Source organism: Glossina fuscipes, unplaced genomic scaffold (genome assembly GCF_014805625.2).
Source record: "Glossina fuscipes isolate IAEA_lab_2018 unplaced genomic scaffold, Yale_Gfus_2 257, whole genome shotgun sequence".
Lineage (NCBI taxonomy): Eukaryota > Metazoa > Arthropoda > Insecta > Diptera > Glossinidae > Glossina > Glossina fuscipes.
Genome location: NW_023998600.1, coordinates 1,161,670 through 1,183,183, shown reverse-complemented (window position 1 = coordinate 1,183,183; position 21,514 = coordinate 1,161,670). Strand labels below are relative to the sequence as shown.

The following is a 21,514-nucleotide window of genomic DNA, read 5'->3' as shown; positions in this document are numbered from 1 at the left end:
TCAAGCATTGAAAGTTTTTCCGCTATTTCCTGTGATATCGCTATAACAGAAAATTTTTACACAAATTCTTGCTCAGAACCACTTTCCAAGAAATGCAATTGATTAATAAACCGTTATTTGTACTAGGCACTAATAATGTTGCCATTAATGTTGTACAGACGGTGGCCGGATATTTCTTGGAGGTCGCGATGGTAATCTTTACGAAAGTGCCAATCAGGCAGGACCAACGTGGTTTGGATGCAAAAAAGTGAATCGTTCACAAAGCATTATCTCCCTAGCGTTTTAAAAGTAAGTATTCTTCGTTCAACTACCGTTCCTGCCAATTGCTATGTGGGCTGCTCAAGCATCTATGCTGTAAGTGGTGAGCCACCACTTTCTAATCAAATGCTTGGCGATATACCTGACGGGTTCAATAAATTGCCATATCAAAATATTTCGATGATTATGGGGCGTAAGGGAAGGTGTGGAACATAGAGAATCGCGTCATCCTTTATGTACGCTTTAATCTTTTCAATCAAATATCCTAAGAAAAAAAATTTTTTTCTCAAACTTAATAGTGGCTAATCAACCTGCAGGCAATTGCTGGAGTGGCGACATTTTTAAGTATTTTTTTAAAGCAACTCGTTACTTATAAACATATCTTACATTAGTAATATTTCCTCCCTCGGGATATTCTTTTTCTTTTTTACAAATAGGCTTGACATATTTTCAAGAATTTTTCATTATTTTCCCTTGTACGCAATTATTTATTAACCAAAAAATTATTACATGTATTTGTTTTTGCAATCAATTGATCTTTTTATCAAATCAATATAAAAAAAGTTTTATCGATAACTTTAGGGGTCACCATTTAAACAGGAGGCAATTAAGTAGGCGTGATGGCAAAGAGAATCTAATCATATTGGCAAATTTGCTGACGATTATCGCCAAATCCGCTCTCTCAGTTACGTCAAATCTGGCGACAACAAAATTGCTGTCGCTGAGAACAAATTCGCATTAACATTAAGTATAAACTAAGTTAAGTTACCGCAAATTTGCTTTTAGACTTGAGTTTGCAAAAAAGCAGCTGCAAAAGAAGAATATAAACAATTATTAGACAATGAACTATTAATTCAAAAATTTAAAAAAAAAAAAAATGAAGTGTGTCTGAAATTACATTTGCGAATTGTGAAGAAAAAGAAATATTGAAAGTGAGTACAATTTTTTTTAAATATCGAGCTTAGTTAAGTTAAATTTAGCCTAACTATATAATTCATTTTATTTTGCATGCTTGTTATTGTTTACCATATGTATGATAAATAAAACTCAATTTGGCTCTCATTTTTTACGTTTCTCTCAGTTATTAGTTAATTGTCATGGAAAATTTAAGGAAATGTATTGGAAAGCTGCTGACGATGGTGCCTAATTAGCCTCTTGGCGATAATCAATTCTCTCGCAAAAACGCAAGGAGATAATCACGCCGATGATCGCCTGCTTACATGATTACCGCTTCATTTCTGAAAGCCCAAACTATCGATAACAATACTCTCAGTTTCTCATCCCTTAAATGTATTTATTGAAAGTGTTTTTTTTTTATTAACACGGTGTTTCCCCATTTCTAGTAAATAGTTCATTTATAACATACAACGCATTACGTAACCCACATATATGTACATAAGTAAATTGTTGATTAAATCAATGATATCTCGTTACTGCTATTAAATTAAATCGAAACCTTCGAGAGCTACGAAAATGTCTCAGTCTAAGAGGAAAACTATCAGAGAAGCACAACAGGAACTTGCTTTGAGTCTTGGTTTTCGCGACCAAATCATTTGGGATTTGTAAGTTAGACTGCTACGCATATGTACTATCGACTATTAATTGCAAACATTTATATTCTAAACTAAATATATATTGCCACGTTAGCTATTCAGCCAACCAAAGTAACGTTTTAGAGAAAAAAATCGAAGCACTTCTGCCAGATCAATCAAAAGGCCAGCAGTTAGTTATAAGAATGCGTGATAATCTATTTAAAAACGTTTGGAAACAAAGTAAGGACGTTTTAATATTATTTATATTTTGTATTTTATTTAACAGTCAAAAATACCTGTAGGAAAATATCATTACGGTTCTTTATTTGCTTCCATACTCTATGTGGCTGTTACAAACGACGAAGAACCAGAGAAAGCAACAGAGTTTTCCATTCATCCCGTATTTCGAATACGAAAATGTGTTGGTGCGCGCTATTTAGTGTGCTTAAAGTGATTGAGAAACAACTGATCATTCTTTCCTTTCCAGCGGAAGGTGATAGTACAGGTTGTTGTATGATTTACGTTGATGAAATTGGACGTGTTTATCAAAACTGGGCATCTTATATTAATGAGAATGTTTTACCACCGGGAATCATGGTGGCACCAAAACGTGGTGTATATAACTTTGCAAATGGTCAGGTTATATTAACAAGTTATACCACTCCAAATGGGAGACCAGAAGCCAAATCTTTGCGAAAAACTCAAAATCGTCTATCTGCTGTGGGTTTTGGAGCTGCGTGTGTTCCGCTAGCAGCTGCAGTTTTTCCAATAGCCGCACCAGTCGTCGCTTTATCCACTGTTGTCGGCCTTGTGACGGGAACAATGTCAGCCGTTTTTTCTGCTAAAAATTTAATCGATCGAAATGATCACCAACAATCTATAGACATAACAGATCGGGACGCTCGTGGTAGCTGGCTTGGTGTTGCGTCCGGAGTAGTTGGGCCAACATCATTGGGAGCTACAAAATATATGACAAGAATGGCAACAGCTGGCAAAGCCACAACTGTAAGTTGTTAAAATGATTTATTTAAACCATTTGATAGCACTGTGTCTTTTATCCGCAAAAAAAGGGCATGGAATTTTTCGTTAATAGTATGAATGTTACGTCAATTGTATTGTCAGGAAGTGGTCTGGGAGTAGGAATATTGGATTTAATTTTGGTAAGCATAGTGAAAACAACACATTTAAGAGAGCTAGGAATCTTTTTCATATTTGTAGAAAAGCGACGATGGTGATGATATCTCAACGTTGGATGTCGTGCAATTGGCAGGCTCTTTGGTGCTGTTTACACATTCTGTTTATAATTTTCAGATGGCTTCTAGCATCGTGGACAACGCTCGTAACAGTCATATTAAAAAGTACAGTGACGCACTTAGCAATCGTCAAAGGTAATAAAAAAATTTTATTGTAATCAGTTAAAAAAGCCTAGATATGCAACTAGAATGTTGAGTTCAGTACCTATAATTATAAAAATACCGTATGTATTGCCTACATATTTATAATCTAAGCACAAGCTTTTTTGATTCCGACCAGTTGGCGGTTCATTATCTGTGTCATTAGTATAGAACAGACCGTATCGGGTATTGTTTCGAGTCCGATATCTTAAATATAGATCTGTTCGTCTATTTCGGAACAAATAGTAGAAAGACAGTCCACAGAAAACAAATAAAGTCAGCTTTCAAACTTTCCTAAAAAAAGTTTCAAAGTCTCTAAAAATATCAGACAGCTTGCAGTTTAAAACTTTGCGAAGTATTTAGTCGGCGACAGCTCGCTTTGTCATCCATGTATATTTACTTGGTCATCTTATAATCGCAACTCATATGTATTTCATGTTATTCACCTTATCTACAATAGGCATATACATGTTTATTGCTTGTGTACTTATTATATACATTATTAAACTTATGGCACTATTAGTAAAGCTATACAAATGTATGCAAGCAACATTATGAACAAATCTGAATCGTATAGAGTCAGCAGCTACGGTAAATTTCATAGTACACCCCCAATGAACAAAGCTTGCAAGTGAATGCACGTCGTTCTTACTGAACGTTGGTTACAGATTTGCAGCGCCCTGGGGAAACAAATTTATCACATTTGGTCCAATTTATGTTGGCCGTGGAATTTAAAAAAAAACAGCACTAGTATTAGTTTGCCTTAAGGGGCGAAGCCACATTAAGTTTTTCTCCTTTCTATCTAAAAGACTTTTTTTTGGGATATTCCGAAACTTTCTTCAAACGCTCTGAGAAAGCTGCCTATCTGGCAAAGTTAACACCTAATCGCTCCCAAACCAGCAATAGTAACCCTCAACTCCGAGCAACTCTACCACACTATTATTGCTAAACATTAACAATATTCTGCCCTTTGAACCTTCTTTTATATACATCTCAACACGTCCACCATCCATGTTATCACAAATGAACCGAAGCGAAATTATCGTATGGGGATATGCTTGGTTGCTTTCATTAATAGTTTAGCCGCGTACATATATACTATTATTGTATTTTTGTGCATACACACTTCTATATGTACCACAACGCATACTCACTTGCAATCGCAAAGTTGTACACCTTCTGCTTTGCAGGCAGAACTTTCCCGATATAAAGAATGGGAATGAAAGAACAAGCAATCAAACTGCTCCTCGTTATTCATAAGAGAAACAAAAAGTCCGCAGATACTCGTATGGATTCGCATTGAATTTTTACATACAGTTAGAAATGTTCCTAGTGGGTATGCGCCAGCAGACAATATGTCATGCATGATGGTCGTCTAATGCTATATGTTGGAAGGCAAACTATCTGCCTAGAAATAGTGTATTTATTATTATTATTATTATTATTATTAATTTCGCCACAGAAATAAATTCTAAGACTAAACTCTCTTACAAGCACTGGCATCTAAGGCTATCGGCTTTTATTAAAAACTCTACCGCACTTGAGATTCGAACCCACGACCATTGCCTTGCTAATCGAGATTCTTCCCCTTCGGCTACTCAGGCGGATAGAAATAGTGTAATTCTTCATAAAGCATATAATCTGTTCTCTTATTCACATTATATTCATATGATAATCAATACTCAATACCGTCTTCTGCAATCTTACCACTATTTGGTGTAAATATGCAAACGTGCTAATATATCGACTTTATTATATGTTTTGTTCTTTATTATAACTCGTGCAGATCGTGCATATCCTTTTTAGCAGAAATACACTTGCACGTTTTCACTACAAAACTCTTTTATTTGCAGTCAATTTGTTAAGGTAGGACAATTTACATTTTACTTTGGCAATACTCTCGACTTCTTAACTCGAATATTCTTTTTCGTCTCAAATGTTCTTTTCCGATTGACTCTGCCTTCCGCAAATAGTCTACTTACATACATTTTTACAAACATATTACTATTACCTAAGTTCATGGCTTCGTTTTTAATCCGTTAACCTGCTTTTCCGCTAATCGTTTTCCTCCACCGGCATCTGGCGGACGCGCCGCGAATGTTCACTTGGGTTTTCCCTTTCTAGGCAATTTATTTTTTTGGGAAAGTCAATTAGTTAAAATGAACTGGATTTGGAATTGCCGTAACAATATTAATTCTATCTTCTATTAAATGTGATCATCCATGTTATTATTACCGCATAAACAGGTAAATATCCACTTCGGGCATAAGAATAGTTTACACTTTATTATATTTTGAAGCTGCTCCCCACCGCATGAGTGATTATGCGCGATACTCAAATTTGCTCCCTTTGCTTTAAACTTAGGTTATTTTAGCTTACTATCGCATATCTGCAGGGAGATTAACTGTCACGAACTTGCGCGGGTAATTCGTTTGGGTTCAGGTTTGCGCTTCTATAGTGGTACTTTAGTGTAAATTAAGGGCGTTTAATTTATTAGGCAAATAATAATGCGCATATTAACAACGGTGGCAACTGTGTTGTCTACAGATGTCGCAGCTGTAAAGCATTAAATTAGCACATTGCCAACTGGTCAAATCGAAAATGATTAATTAGAATGTTATTAAAAGCGGATTATTGATTACCCTTCAAAACGCTTGTGCATCACACAATCAATCGCATTTTGGCAATCGACGAATTTTTTATGCCATATATTAGAACATATTAGAATATAAGTGTGCTGGACATTTAACCCAAACAAAATAACATATTTTAGTTAATTAATGAACACACTCATTCATTTTTTAATCATTTTTATAAAAATTTCAGGAAAATGTTTAACAAACTTTCTAAGGAAACCGCTCGAATACGTGGTAGTACTGAAGGAAAAATTGATATTATACGCAATATTAATGACATTCCCGACCGGCAGTATCTTAATGACCTGTTTAAAATTAACAAGCAATTAAATCAAAATAAGGTACGGCCAGCATTTGCAGCGAAAGGCCAAGGTGTTGTATTGAATAATGACGTTAAGATAGATACCCATGTTCTACGACAAAGTGTTCAACATCAAAATGGGCCTAATGTGCTTAAGTCTGTAGTAAAACCAATCCCAGAAACTATATCAGCAACAGCCAAAGTTAGTCTCACTGCACCTAACCCAATGCCGACCCCAAATCCGAACTCCGATACCTTGCTTCTATTAGTGAATGGTGCAAGAATTTGCCTTAAACTCGGGAGTCAGTTTCACAAAAATATCTACGATGTGAAAGAATGGAATGAATTAAAAGGCTTTATTGAGATGAAGTTTACCGAGAACGTTATACGTTTTCTAATGAATTTGACAAAAACATATATTGAAAGATTACCTGATTGTGAAATGGTTTCCCAAAAATGTACCAGTACAGAATCTATTCTTTTTCGTGTACTAAAATATTGTCACAACAAATTAGGAGAAGATAAAGATTTTCAGTATTTTCTGCCTAAATCGAAAGAAATTTTAAGCCATCTCGACGGGTTAATCAAATGGAGCAAAAAAATTCAATCCACCAAATTTGAACCTATTAGAAAAAAATCATTGCCGCCCTCTAAGCCAGATAAGAATTCTCCTGATTCCACTATAACTAAAAAAGCTCACTCAACCGAAATTGAACCGGATTTGCCTTCTCTACATAATCCAAATGAAGAATTTCCCGATTTCTTCATAGTTGCCGAAAATGGTGCATATATTTTCTTTAAAGAGTTCGGGGTCAAATTTTTAATTAACATTCTCGATCGAAATGCATTATATCGTATAACAGAATTTCTCTGTTTGAACTTTTCCGAGAAAACTGTTCGCTTTCTGTTTAATACGACCAGAAGATTCGTTGACCATTGTCAGAATTTGAATTTCGAAGTAAGAGTAGCTGTCACTACAGAATCGATTCTTTTTCGGATATTTAAATACTGGTATACGAACTTTAATGATGATATTGAGCACGATCCAAGTAAAATTGATGAAATTATAACAAACGTTCGCAGGTATATCACGAATAAAAAGAATTTTCAAAATATTAATGACATACCTGACAAAGAAAATCTGAAAGAACTACTTAAGTCCAAAAAGCAGTCAAAACCAAACATTAATACAAATACAGAAAGGCCGTCGTTGCGAAGAAATGACATATTGTTGAATAACGACTTGAACGTAGGTTCAGGTGGAACTGAGCGTCAAAATGGCTCCAATTCATTACAATCTATAATACAATCCACACCGGACAATGCATCGAAAATCGAGGATCACAATGCTGACTCCGAAAACACAAGTTCTTTTACTATTCAAGAAAATGGTGCAATGATTTCCCTCAGCGAATTTGGACAACACTTTAATCAGCACATTGTCGATTCACCTAAATTGACTGAATTAATAGAATATCTTTGTTCAAATTTATCTGAGGAAACTGTCCGTTTTCTACTAAGGTTGACTAACTCTTTTATTGAAAAGTACGGTGGACGGATAGAAAGTATACTTGAAATGATTTTGACAACGGAATCGGTATTATTCCATATATTTAAATATTGCCATAAGCAATATAGGGAGAACTTAAATTTTGAATATCTTCGACTTAAACGTGAAGAAATTGCGACAAAGACGTATTTCACTCTTCTGCCAACGAATCGAACCGACAGGGGGAATAAAATAAAATGTCAAAATTGTAAAGGTTTTTATAGCATAAGTCAATTATAATTTTTTTATGTAAAGTTACATTTCTTATTCAAAAGTTTTGTATGTCGTTGTATCAAGTGCCTTAAATTGATATTGTGTCGTGGAATGTGTATTCACATTGTTATTTTTTTATATATATCTCTCAACTTATGTTTCTTATAAACTTTAATAAAAATTTAAACAAGAAGTCACGTCTTGGACACCGTAAAGTATATATTAATGATTGTGGGCCCGTGAAATCACTTAGTTTGTTTAACAGCGGCGCTGAACGTTTTGATGTCTCTCATAACAATTTAAAGTAAATTAGATCAAAATGCTTTGTAGGGATTGCTTCAGATTATACTTGACAGTTTTTTGCCCATTATTGGCGTGTGAGCTGTTTCCATTTTTAAGTATAGAATGCGGTCATCAGTTAAAAATATTCATTCCGAGCGTGGGGCTTTCTACTTTAATTTCTGTGACTAAAAACTTTTCTACACTAGACAGACGATCGCGCTCCTTACGGTTTTTAATTGCTTCAGTCACACGTATTTCTATTCTTCTGTTATAGAAATAAGGAAGGACAAATAAAATATTTTTTTATGTAAATAACTTTATTTTTGATATTTTTATACCCATCACCGAAAGATTCAAAGGTTCATTTTGTCGAAATGTGTGCAACGCCCAGAAGGAAGCATCAGACACCCCACAATTTGTGTACATTCTTGATCAGCATTAAATTCTAAATCGATTTTAACATGTCCGTCTGTCCACCTATGTAAAGGCGTTCTGTAAATATTCTTCTGGCTGCAAAAATGAAGCTATCAACTTCAAATGTGGCAGAAACATTGGCAATTCTTGCACGTAGGTTTGTACTGAAAATAGGCTATTACTCATAAACTACAGCAGATAAATGTATAAACAATTGACCGTATATGCTGTGGGTGATACTGTAGTATCTGTTCAAAAATGGAAAAAATTGACCGCACCTACCCAATTTTATGGTGTATGAAAATTGAGTTCTTTTTTCAATATAAGGCAGAGAAACTTGCTTTAAAAACCGCATAAAGTATATAAAGTCTTGGTCAGTTTCAGTTTGGGAATACGCCTAAGCATGTCCGTCTGTCCATCTGTCTCTCTTCGCAATTGTGTAGTATTCCCCTTTTAACGAAAATGAAGACAACGCCTGTAATTTTCTACAACAATTTGGAAGTGACTTAAGCTTTTCGAAAGGCGCGCCTTAACGCCTACGCGCATATGCGATAGAACTTTTTATTTTGAGAACAGAAAAAATCAGCTGTGCCCACTCCATATTATAGAGCATGAAAATTTAGTTCTTTTACCTTTTTATCTTTGTTAGGATAACGTTGATGGGTATAAAAGATTAGGTTGTGACCGAATATGATTTTCATACTTGTTTAAATCTACTTATACACCTACAAGAATTAATATAATTTTTAAAAGTAATTACATATAAGAAAGTTAAAATTTGCAATTGATTTTTATAAAATAAAAATATGTACGCCGACTAACAAAAGTGAGAAATGTTTCATTATAAAACGAAAGTACATTGTAGTCGGGCAAGGTTGACCTTTCAGTACTCTACACTACTTAATAATACGTATGATTTTTATGTTAAGGCATACTTTTCACGAAATATGGAACCGTGAAAAGCTATTCATCAATCGTTAGTTATTCTTACTATTCTTACCATGCAGTTTCCATAGTAGCGATTATATGGAAGGAGATTCAAAAAACGCCCTATCTTATCCAAATTCTTCATCTCAAATTTAACATACGAAAACATTGTTAGCGGTGTTTGCTTGCGAAATTCTAAAATTTGCAATAATATTTCATATCACGAATTTTCGAAATAAGGGAAAGTGGTGCAGGAAGTGCTCCCATCCGAAACACTTTCGATAGTACTTACGACCTAACAATTGAACACAGAATACATGGATAGACATCAGGCCGGCAGATCGACCGACGAACAAGCTTAGACCTATATGGAACGTGAAAGGTCGATTCTATCGGTACAATAAAAGATGGTTCTTAAATCCTAAGTCCTTCTGGGTGTTGTATACATTTCATCAAACTTAATATATCTTGTACTACGTGGTGTGTATAACAAGTGGAAAAACTACTATCTGGCGATATCGGCCATCTCCTACCAAAATATAAAGACTTTTAAGAATTTTGTTAATTACAACAAGGCCGGTTAACCATCGTCTATATTCTGAATTTAAAAGAAAGTATTTGTATGCACCTTGTTGGCTTTTCAATAAAAAAATTTTTTATAATAGAGACTTCAAAAGTTAAGTGAAAGCTTTGAAAAAGATATGAATTCGACTATTCAAAGGAAAGAAAAAATTGGAGCATTTTAGTACTGGTTGTGGTGGGATGCACCACAATAATAGGAATGATTATAATAACACTCATATATGCTTGCTTCATTATTTGTGGAAGAAAAATTTTTTTTTTAGTAACACCGGCGCAGTTTTCGCGAGGTATCTTCGCAAGCAGGATACCTAGTGTAAATTTGATTCTAGAAATCCACATGCCTACAGGTAGTGAAATAGGGGCAGGATTTTAAAACAAATATTGAATATTGTTTGATGGTCGAATACGCAGAATTGAATGTTCTATCAAAAACCAGGCAATCTTTTTTTAAAAAATAAGCTTTTCATTGACTTATTGAAAGTCATGGCATTCTTATTTGATTTGAACTCATGAAAGCGTTTTTGCAGTCAATATTTGGAAAACAAACGTCAGCGTTCGTCAAAATATGGCGTTGTACCAAACTTCACCAATTTCAGAATTTGAACAGACAAATAGTGTGGCAGATATCAAATCAGACAAATACGTTGGACAGACAGACTTCAGAATCATCTCCTAAATCGACGGGTATAATAAGAGGTGGCTCTATCTTAAACCCTTCTATACCCTGTAACACAAGCGGTGTAGGGTATAATTTCCATTAAATATTAGTCCATTTCTACTAATAAATCCCACTACCAACAAATTCGTCATTTTTTCACTCAATTTCCAAGTGTTACGTAAAAATTTCAAAATAGCATAAATGCAAAAGAAGCCGGATTGCTTCTGTAAATAAAATTTCGTAGTATCGCTACAATTAAACAGACTTACCACAAGCGCTGAGGTTGATGGAAAACAAAAATCAGATGTAGATTATTTCAATTCTTCTCGTTTCCTAACGCATCATCACTTGGTGACCGGCTATAAGGGCAACTTGACTTTGAAAAGAACTGTCTCGATTGATATTTACTTCAGATGAAGACTATTAGCGAAAATTATCAGAACAAAAGTAAATTTCACATGTTTCTCCTACTTTCTACTTCGGCAGTGTAGGATAAATTTTCGAAAATGTACCGATAGCGTCTGTCTCTTATTACACCCCACACGATTTGCGAGGCAAGGATATATTAAGTTTGTGCGGATGCACACAACAACCGATATGATCTGAGATCGACCCATCTGTTGTTATACTGGCCGATTTGGATTGATTACAACTTTTCGGTCTGTATGTCTTGCGGTCAACCTGCATATCGCAATTTACTGACTAAATGACTACAAGTAGATATGATAAATATATAGATATAATAAATAAAATATTATTATTCATCGATTTTCAAAGGGCATATTAATTATAAAAAAAAATAAAGTTGTGTCATCTGCAAAAATGCGGCAGTAGTTGAAATGGAGGCAAGCAAAATTGCTTGAAATTGCTTTGAAAGATCTCCTAATCAAAAAATTAAATATATTAACTTATAAAATGCACTTACAAGTCAATGATGAAGTTGAAGTTAAGAATAAAAACCTAAAAAATCTTAGCCTTATAACAAAGTACAAATTTTTAACACAACACGGAAGTTTATTCTTTTATAATATTATTTTTTTTATATTTTGCTATTTTTTGTATAATTGTTTTGTATAATTCTTGTGCGGAATCACTTTTTTTATTTAACAATTTTTCTGATTTAGCAAACTTCCTCCTGCACTTGTAAAATTTCGTTTGAAACCGTTAGCTGGCTTTTTCTTTTACACCAAAATAAAAAAAAACTGTGGCAACGCGGTCGTAGCAAACTCTGTTAAAGTGGCAAAGCGGTCGTAAGAAACTCTGTTAATGGCAGAGCAGTCGTAACAATATCTGTTAAATGTCAAGACATAAAAGACATAAAAACATGCAGGTAATTGTGGCTTCAATTGTTGTTCAATGATGCTGATAAAACAGATAAAAGCAGATATTTTAATCATTGATTACCATTTTAAAATAGTTACTAATACCACTCTTTTGTAAATCTAATTAGGTAGAAATTGTCCTTAAATATAATACAAATCACAGAATCATTAACGACGTCGTAAGTTTCGGCTTTGAGTCCAGAATTTGTGACTGCTGGAAAAATACAGTGTAGCTTCAGGTGGTCGATCTTCTTCATTCGCCATATTCAAAAATGCTCCAAAATATTTATATTTTCAATTTAATCTTATCCAATTTTTTTTTTCTTCTTCTTCACATTTCTCTGTTATATATCAGAGAACAAGAAAATTATATTCGGTCCTGACCGAATCTTTCATACCCATCAGCATAATCCTAAAAAAGAATAAAAAAAATAGAAGACGAAAATTCTCATGCTCTATAATATGGAGTCAGCGGAATCTGCGTTACATAGACATTGTTTACCGTAGATTTTCGCATGTTGGATGTGCACAAGTTTTATTTTTTGTGGTCGTTTTTTAAACAGTGAGCATTTAGAGATGTCTTTAGTGAGAAACTTTCTTCGCAGGTTTTGCAAGAGAATGGCTTTTGACCAGTATGTATATGCATATGTGTTCGTAGCACGAACGCATGTTTGAAACTTTTATTACATTCTATGCATTTATAGGGACGAAGTTCTGAATGTACTCGTATATGGTCGCGAAGTTTGTCGGGTCTTTTAAAAGATTTGCCGCATTCAAAACATTGATGAGGTTTTTCATCGCTATGTATGACCCGATGCAATACCCGATGCATATCTTGTTGTCTAATGAACGCCTTCTCACCTAAATGACATTTGTAAGGTCTTTCACCGGTGTATTTACGAGAGTGCATTTGTAAGTTGTTGTGTGTTGTATACGATTGACCACAAAAATTACATAAATAAAAGTCTTTTGATTTTCCAACTCCGGTCTGAAGCTCCTGTTTTTGCGTTTTCAAATCAACGAAATGTTTTTTCTTCACATGTTTCTGTAGATCTTCTTTACGGCAATATTTCTTTGAACATAAATGGCATCCGAAATTTCTTATGCGTTCATTTTTTGGTTTAAAAGATCTTTCAGGATATTTGGGTCCATGTACAGTGGTCATGTGAATCTTTAAACAGGCTATTCGACTAGTTTTAAAGCCACATAAAGCACAACATAACTTTTCCTCATCATTAATGTGACTAAGGAACTTATGAGCAGCTAGAGTCTTAGAATTCTTGTAGATTTTATCACACAATTCGCAACGTAAAGCCACGTGCTGTTGAAACGCTGCTCTATTATCTTTAATTTCTTTATTACTATCCTGATATATATTTATATATATTTTTTTTACTTTATAAAGGTCACCTTGAGTTTGTTCTTCTAAGCCGTTCGAACTGTGAAAAGATATACGAAATGAATGATTTGTCTTGTTGAAACTCACTTTAATTCAGTACCCTTTTGCATCCTCTTCATGATCACCTCTTAATTTCCTTTTTCACATTTTCCGTTAGCTGTTCTTGCTTTGTTTCTTCTGTTAGACCATCGAAGCTTGAAAGACATTTAGATAACTGCGGTTCTGTCCCTATGCCCACAATAATCTCCGGCGGTTCTGTTTTGAAATCTGCACCAGTTTCCGGCACTAATGCCACATCAATTGGTAGTTCTTCCAAGCAGTCTTCATTTTTTATAATAATTTTTAAACTCCTTGCTTGATTCAAATATATTCCGTGCAATTTTTCCGCCTTTAAGATGAAAACGTAAATATCTTTTAGTAAATTCGCACATTTGATGCACAATCTTTGTGGCATGAAAGTTTCTTCTTCCAAAGAAGGCTTTATAGAAAACATTACATTAATCCGGATGCATAGGATTCACACAAAAAAAATACATACGTTACTTCTCAGCAAACAACTTAAAAGCTCTCCATAGGTTTTTGAAAGTTCTCTGTCCGGGGATATATGCTGATACAAGGAATGCCGACTGACTTTCGCTTTAGTACATGTCCTGCATTTATTATTAGCTGGTTTTGATTGCATGGAAGGTAAAGATGATTCCATTTTACTACTACTAGTATTGTTTATAGTTTTCTTTTTATTTGTAAAAATTTTTTGCAGACAACGATTGTTTCCCCAAAAATTGTATGAATGTGCTGCCAATTCGCAAAAAAAAGAGAGCCAGCAAAAATATCTACAGCATACCTCTTGTAACTTGGTACTCATCAAGCATAGGTACAAAATTTGAGATTATGATTTGATTTTGATATAAAGCGATTTTAAGTGTCCACAGCGGGAACTCTTTTTAAAATTTCTTTTGCCTTTGTTTTTATTTTATCTTTAATAAGAGGAGAGAGGACTTCGAAAAAAAATAATAGTTTAGATGCAATATTCAATATTATTGTTATGCGATTACACAGTATCTTTATTCGGAGTGCGTAGCATGTTGACGCCGTTCAACATGGCACACATGCCTTCGTCAAGAGCCATGGAGGCCAAAGATTAATGGATAGACTTGACAAAGAACATGGAATTCGACGTAAAGGCAGTCATTTGCGACAGATCCTCGCAAAACCGAAAAATGATGGAATGCTTCAACAACGGCATCTACTGCAAAAAGAACAAAGAGGGAAGAATAATTAAAATCCGTCTCATATACGACTATATTCATCTCGCAAAGGCCTTACAAGAATATGGAAAACAGCAAGATCTTACGACTCCAAAATTACACCAAATCAAAAAAAAAAGTTACTTTGAAGATGCAAACGCCGCGTCATGCAACTTCTGATTGATAGAGGGTTATTATCGTCGGTGGTCGCGCCTTGCTTTTATTCGGAATATATCGCCTACTACGCCGACGTGACGCCAGCATTTATAAAATTGGCTATCAACGAAGAGATAATCAGCGGTCCGATGGTGGAGCGACCATACAAGAGTATATAGGCGGCAACCAAATTATCAACGATTTTCAGAGAAAAACGATCAAAACATTAACTTGGGGGAAGCTGAAAGCCCAATTAAGAGAAGCATACAGATTCTCCATAATCAACTGCATAAAAATAATAGAAGATATACTACAGGCTAACCCTGACAGTTCTCTTGCAGGGTAAGCTAAGATATTATTGAAAGATTTGGCTGTAATATGGCTCCGCATTTTAGGAAAAGAACAAGGCCGTCAGCCGATATAGCATGTGGCACAGCGCTTGATCAGGAAACAGATAAAATACTGGAGCCAAGAACAATCTACGTTCGGCGACTGCCAACTAATTGAAACATTAGACTACCGAATCCCAAAACAGGCCAAAGAAGAGTTTCGTCCATTCGGCCTGGATGGCGTAGCTTATGAAAACATAAGAGCTCGCCGACAAACACCATAGCACACAGCATATTTCAGGCTCATGACGTGGTATACTGTAGGCAAATATATAAGGGATTACCAAAAGAAGAGCATGCAAAAAAGTAAGCGGCCGAATTGTGACGAAGAATAAATATGATAGCCGCATACTATCGTACAAATATCTCAAAGCAGATTTTTTGAAGGAAGACGTGCAGGAAACCTTTAAATCCGTGTACAAGATGATGTACAAAAGTTTTTAACTACGAATTTCAAATTCATTAAGAAAAGTTTTGGCAAAATTTCCATTATCTGCCTTAGTTCTTGTGAACATGCTGATCCCAATTAGTTGGTATCAAACAACACAGAAAGAATGCGTTTATAATCTTTATAATCACTTCTCTTATTAAACAATTTTTCCTATATCAAATTTACTGATTTGCTTCTTCCAGCACTTCAACTATATACATATATTATAAATGTAAATTTTGTGTACGTAACGCATGATGCATATGTCTAGTTATTTTGTATAGTCTTTCTTTTATATATATTCAATTCAATAAAATTCACTTACAAGTCAATTATGAAGTTGAAGTTGAAGCTAAAAATAGAAATGTTATAAAAAAAAAATTGTGTCTAGGAGAGCGTTTATTACTGACGTTACATAGGCGCTAAATTTTCAAGAAAGTTCTTTTTCAAAAAGAAGTTGTCACAAGCAGCAGCATTGACTAATGGTAAAAAAGCAAGCGTCAGGATGTCTTTAGGTGAGTGTTTATATGTTAATTTAATATAACTTCCATTAGTAAATATTTCCAAATTTTTATTACATACTGAAAAGTGAAAAAACGAGCGTGGAGAGACGATAGTATGTGACGCATTCGTCGCGGAAGGAGAGGCAATAGAAGCAAAAACGACTCCGATAATCGTAGAAATTCAAAAGTATGCAGTGCTACGCGCGTCAAAGTATCAATTTTGCATTTCAATTAATGTATTTCAATAATAATAATAATTTGAATAAACAAATTTTGTAAAGTTATTTTTATTAAGAAGATAAAATTTTCCATAAACATTAAGAAACGTTAAGATGAAATCTGACTTTAATAATAATAGCAAAGTGTTGGCTATTGGCTCAAATGTAAAAGTAAAGATTTTTATGCTGAAGTCATGCCATGGGGCTAACTTTTGGCGTACAATGGCATTATTTGTTAATTAAATGATCTTAAAGCCCGAAAAATAAGAATTCAAGTATATACATCAAATAATTTTCAATTCTTTGCAAGGCGTGCAGGACTCTAATATGTAATAATGATATGTAAACTACCATACTTATTTGGCAAAAAGTTCAAATTTGTAGTGTTTTTGTAATAAATAATTGTTGGAGGTGACTATAAATTACTACATATGATTTATATATATATTGCACATGATTCATTAAACTTTTCGTTAAGGGGTATTTGTATTATAACATACAAAAGTGAACAGAAAAATAGATGTATATGGTTTTTGTTGGTGGGTGGTATTTTTTTCCATATTGCTCCTGTTACATATGTAAATTTACTGTTCCTAAATTTCCGTATTTAAAAATTGTTTGAGTTGTATTAACTATAAACAAGAACTTAAAAGGAGTTTAGTTCCAAAAATATCACATGTTCCCAACTGGACAGTTCTTAACTTAAAAATAACGCAATATTTTGTACTAAAAGGTAATCATATTTATAGAAATAAATTCAGACAGCAAAGAGCCGTATTTAAGGACAGCTTCTATTCTTTTATGTATTCTTCTTGTATTGCTACAGGAGTGACTTGGTCATCAATTGGCATCTAAGTTACGCTCCTGATACTACGCTATCACTAAATTGGAAGAATTTTTCAGATCATTATCCTGTTAAAATTTCCATAGCAGAGGCATATTTTCTTCAGCATGCAATAACATTACAGTTCGCAACCAGTTTTTAAACACAAAACCATTTTCTGAGATGTAGCAGACCGACAACCTCCGAAGAAAAAGAGCCCCGTACCATTTGATTTCCTCCATCATGCTTTAATGTTTTTTGGTCAAAATTTCTTCACGCATCATTTGCAAACAAATTTATTTTTGTTTCGTTGTTCCAAACTATATTTCTCCACTTTCGGGAGAAGTGAAGTTTTTCTCCTTCCGCAAATTAACTGTTCTAAGCAAAAGAACCTTCAGAAAAGTTCTTCTTGGTAAATTGGTACTTAATAAAGGTCGACGAACAGTCCGAAGTGATACGACATTCCCATTCCCGCGTTCATAACCACACTCTGGCAGAAATTTTTTGCAAGTTCTCTTTTTTTTAATTGTTACATTTTATTAATCCTCATATTTTTATAATTCTTTGTTTAATGTCTTGCTAATTTAATTGCAAAATAAATGCTAACAAAGAATAAGACGACAATGGCCAGTTTCCTAATATTAGCTCGATTAACACCTTTAACCGAACGCACGACGTCACTATTGTATATAAATACATTGCGACTTTCTTCTATGAAATCTGCCTTTGTTTCCTCATCAAAATTACCGTAATGTTTGTTAAGTATGGTGCGTAATTTAGCCTTAAGATCAGAAATTTTTTCGGGAAAATATGTTGCCGCACAACCGTCAGGACATATGGGTACTTGCAAAGGCATTGGGCGCGTGGTTAAATCATCCGGATTGCTAGGCTTTTCCGAATCAATTTGCTCCTGAATATTTTCTTGCTTATCAGGCCACAATTTACGTGCCATCATACGTTTCTTTTGCAACAATTGACCGCCAGACATTAGAGCCATGTACATTTGATAAGCATAAGCAAAAAGTAATATTTTGCTTTTCTTGTTCACTTCGTGCAAATGTTCTAAATATTTTTTGACGGCTGGTCGAATTTCATAGGTGTCCCGCCAATTTTCACCAAGAAAGTAGTCGAAATCCTTCTCAAATTCTTTAACGCGATGCAATTCTTTGGGTAATAATTCTTCAGTTAAATTGTTTTCCAAAAATTTATAAATTTCGTAGAAACTTAATAGACCATCAGCCCAGACGGTATCATCAGACAGAGCTTATAAGTAAACATATACGTCGATACTTAGCAGGAAAGGAAAATGAAATTTGTTTCATTGTACCTACCAAAAGCAAATTTCGCATTAACCAGGACATCGCTTAGCTTGTGTACGTCTTTTGTAGCAGCTCTCAGTTCTTTGGTATAAACCATGTCTACGTCATCTTTATCTTCCTTAGCAGTTGCCATTGTATTGGATGCTGATAATTATTTCCTTTGTTTGCGAAATTGATTAAGTTCAAAAAAATTAAGAACGCAGTTACTGTTTCCTGCCTTAACGTATTATTTTATTATATTATTATATATTCATTTGCTTTGTTAAATCAGTGCTGAGCCTAAAAGTTATCGATAACAACTTTTTATTCTTATTCAACAAAAAAAACAACTGATTGGTTTTGATTTTTGCGGAAATTTGGCAGCATCTTCACATCATTTTGAGTAAACATTTTTTTTCTCAAAAAAATTTTTGTAAACAAAAAGAAACCTGTAAATAATATAAATAAGAAAATAAAATGGAATTATTGTCTTTACCTTCCACGCAATCTAAACAAATTCATCATAAATGCAGGACATGCATTAAAGCAAAAATCAGTAGATATTCTTTGTATCAGCGTATATCTCTGGAGACAGGACTTTCAAAGACTTATGGAGAGCTTTTAAGTAATTTGCTGAGAAGTAACGTATGTATTTTTTTATGTGAATCCTACGCATCCAAATTAATGTGATGTTTTCTATAAAGCCTTCTTTAGAAGAAGAAACTCTTATGCCACAAAGGTTGTGTATCAAGTGTGCAAATTTATTAAAAAATATTTACGTTTTCCTCTTAGAGGCGGAAAAGTTACATGAAATATATTTGAATCAAGCAAGGAATTTAAAAACTGTTGTGAAAAACGAAGACTGTTTGCAAGAACCACCAATTGATTTGCCACAAGAGACAGAAATTATTGCAGATATTAAGTCAGAGCGGCAGTTATCTAAAAGTCCTTCACACTTCGATAGTCTATCAGAAGAAACAAAGCAAGAGCAATTAATCGAAAATGTAAAAGAGGAAATTGATAAAAATGATGAGTATTACCTAAACGATGTTGGTCCACCGGGCAGTTACGAATACGCTCAGTCAGATGTTATTTTAAGATTGGATTATGATGAGGATACAAAAAGGTACTAATTCGACTAAGATATAAAAAGACAATTCATTTTATGTGTTTATGTGAATTTACAGTTCGAATGGGTTAGAAGAAAATTTTAGTCAAAGTACTTCAGATGAAACTTATAAAGAAAAAGAAAAACATATAAAGCCTACGGATGAAGATAATAATAAAGAAATTAAAGATAATAGATCAGCATTTCAACAGCACTTGGCTGTACGTTGCGAATTGTGTGATAAAATCTACAAGAATTCTAAAACCTTAGCGGCTCATAAGTTCTACACTCATATGAATGATGAGGAAAAATTGCGTTGTGCTTTATGCGGCTTTAAAACTAGTCGAATAGCTTGTTTAAAGATTCACATGACCACTATACATGGTCCCGAATACGCTGAAAGGTATATTAAACCAAAAAATGAACGCGTAAGGAATTTCGAATGCTATTTATGTTCGAGGAAATACTGTCGCAAAGAAGATCTGCAAAAACATGTAAAAAAAAAACATTCTAACGATTCGAAAACAGAAAAACAAAGGTCTCAGAACAGAGTTGCGAAATCGAAAGACTTTCATTTATGTAACTTTTGTGGTCAGTCTTTTACAACACATAGCAGCCTGCGTATGCATTCTCGAAAACACACCGGTGAAAGACCTTATAAATGCGATTTGTGTGAGAAGGCATTTATGAGACAACAGGATATGAAGTTGCATCGAGTCATACATAGTGATGAAAAACCTCATCAATGTTTTGAATGCGGTAAATCTTTTAAAAGACCCGACAAACTGCGCACACATATGCGCGTGCATTCAGAACTTCGCCCCTATAAATGTACGGAATGTGATAAAAGTTTCAAATATGCGTCCGTACTACGAACACATATGCATATACATACTGGCCAAAAGCCTTTCTCTTGTAAGACTTGCAGAGAAAGTTTCTCGCTAAGGACATCTCTAAATGCACATTGTTTAAAAAATGGGCATAATAAATAAAATTCGTGTACACCCAGCAAATATGTGCCTTGACTTTTTTATTTAGTAAAAGCGAGTTTGAATTTGTTTACAATTGAGAAAGAATAGAAAAAGCGAGTTTGAATTTGTGACTCTGAATTTGAAAGCATCTGAGATAATATATAAAAATATCATGTAAAAAAACAAACGCTTTATTATGGAAATTTTTTTAAGTACATTTGCCAAAAGAAACCATACAATTTTTACGTTTGGCTGATATGCTTTCAATAAATTGCAACGCTTCGAATTTGCGTTCAATTCTGTTAGTGTGAAAAGTTTGAGTTCGATTCAGTTTTTTAAATTGCTGCATCGAAAATCTATATTATTAAGAGGTTTTATTTCTCTGGGTGTATTGTCTTATCATAAAATTTTCAAGCTTCAACGCCGAATTTGGAATAGTTCAGTAAATATCATTATTTTAACTATTCGCCAGCAATTGTCAATTAACGTATCCATAATTCCACCATTGCTCTGATTTGAAAACAATGGTTACAGGAGCACAACCATCAGCCATCCTAATCGCATTAACTTCTAATTCTTCGTTAAACTTTTCGTTAATGTCACCACCAGTGTCATAATCTCAAAGAAAACTCGAACGGTGTAAAATATAATCAAGCTTCTGGCTCATCTAAATACTTGATAAATAGGTGTAGCCTTAGAGCAGCCGCAGGTCATTACTTTCTGCGTAATGCAAATGGAATTGGAGCCCATTCCAATTCCGAAACCATCTGGACTTGCATCAATAAGGCTTTTAGCGTACGCACGTCTATGACCAGTATAAGTCCAATAAATGGTATATATAAAAAATTTCTGAAGCATTTTAAGGCAAGACAAGGTCTCCTGGCATTTTCTGCAAATCTGGTTA

At 34.1% G+C, this 21,514-nt stretch overlaps 4 protein-coding genes across 4 annotated transcripts; 2 read left to right on the top strand and 2 right to left on the bottom strand.

Annotated features, from left to right (window-relative positions):
- Positions 1-1,630: 1,630 nt before the first annotated feature.
- On the top strand, positions 1,631-8,527 carry LOC119642765. The gene is made up of 7 exons (XM_038042034.1): positions 1,631-1,820; positions 1,906-2,030; positions 2,093-2,215; positions 2,278-2,795; positions 2,861-2,950; positions 3,009-3,178; positions 6,011-8,527. Exons 1-7 carry the CDS (start codon positions 1,732-1,734, stop codon positions 7,908-7,910), a joined length of 3,015 nt encoding a protein of 1,004 aa, XP_037897962.1. The 5' UTR covers positions 1,631-1,731; the 3' UTR covers positions 7,911-8,527.
- A 3,558-nt stretch (positions 8,528-12,085) lies between these two features.
- Positions 12,086-13,960, bottom strand: LOC119642743 (zinc finger protein 502-like). Its single transcript, XM_038042009.1, has 3 exons — positions 13,593-13,960; positions 13,465-13,507; positions 12,086-13,389 (listed from the first exon to the last, which is right to left on the bottom strand). The coding sequence occupies exons 1-3, from the start codon at positions 13,958-13,960 to the stop codon at positions 12,604-12,606; spliced, it is 1,197 nt and encodes a 398-aa protein (XP_037897937.1). The 3' UTR covers positions 12,086-12,603.
- Positions 13,961-16,665: 2,705 nt separating this feature from the next.
- Positions 16,666-18,777, bottom strand: LOC119642805 (heme oxygenase 1). The gene is made up of 2 exons (XM_038042084.1): positions 18,565-18,777; positions 16,666-18,496 (listed from the first exon to the last, which is right to left on the bottom strand). Exons 1-2 carry the CDS (start codon positions 18,683-18,685, stop codon positions 17,802-17,804), a joined length of 816 nt encoding a protein of 271 aa, XP_037898012.1. The 5' UTR covers positions 18,686-18,777; the 3' UTR covers positions 16,666-17,801.
- Positions 18,778-18,909: 132 nt separating this feature from the next.
- LOC119642742 (zinc finger protein 154-like) lies at positions 18,910-20,631 on the top strand. The gene is made up of 3 exons (XM_038042008.1): positions 18,910-19,176; positions 19,236-19,657; positions 19,719-20,631. The coding sequence occupies exons 1-3, from the start codon at positions 19,009-19,011 to the stop codon at positions 20,629-20,631; spliced, it is 1,503 nt and encodes a 500-aa protein (XP_037897936.1). The 5' UTR covers positions 18,910-19,008.
- Positions 20,632-21,514: the final 883 nt, after the last annotated feature.

Coding starts and splice junctions, on each gene's coding strand:
- LOC119642765 (XM_038042034.1), top strand. CDS start 1,732: ATGTCTCAGTCTAAGAGGAAAACTATCAGAGAAGCACAACAGGAACTT. Junction 1,821..1,905: donor GACCAAATCATTTGGGATTT/GTAAGTTAGACT, acceptor TTGCCACGTTAG/CTATTCAGCCAACCAAAGTA. Junction 2,796..2,860: donor CAGCTGGCAAAGCCACAACT/GTAAGTTGTTAA, acceptor CCGCAAAAAAAG/GGCATGGAATTTTTCGTTAA.
- LOC119642743 (XM_038042009.1), bottom strand. CDS start 13,960: ATGTTTTCTATAAAGCCTTCTTTGGAAGAAGAAACTTTCATGCCACAA. Junction 13,508..13,592: donor GTGAAAAAGGAAATTAAGAG/GTGATCATGAAG, acceptor ATCTTTTCACAG/TTCGAACGGCTTAGAAGAAC. Junction 13,390..13,464: donor CTCAAGGTGACCTTTATAAA/GTAAAAAAAATA, acceptor GCGTTTCAACAG/CACGTGGCTTTACGTTGCGA.
- LOC119642805 (XM_038042084.1), bottom strand. CDS start 18,685: ATGGCAACTGCTAAGGAAGATAAAGATGACGTAGACATGGTTTATACC. Junction 18,497..18,564: donor TAATGCGAAATTTGCTTTTG/GTAGGTACAATG, acceptor TTTACTTATAAG/CTCTGTCTGATGATACCGTC.
- LOC119642742 (XM_038042008.1), top strand. CDS start 19,009: ATGGAATTATTGTCTTTACCTTCCACGCAATCTAAACAAATTCATCAT. Junction 19,177..19,235: donor GTAATTTGCTGAGAAGTAAC/GTATGTATTTTT, acceptor TTTTCTATAAAG/CCTTCTTTAGAAGAAGAAAC. Junction 19,658..19,718: donor TATGATGAGGATACAAAAAG/GTACTAATTCGA, acceptor GTGAATTTACAG/TTCGAATGGGTTAGAAGAAA.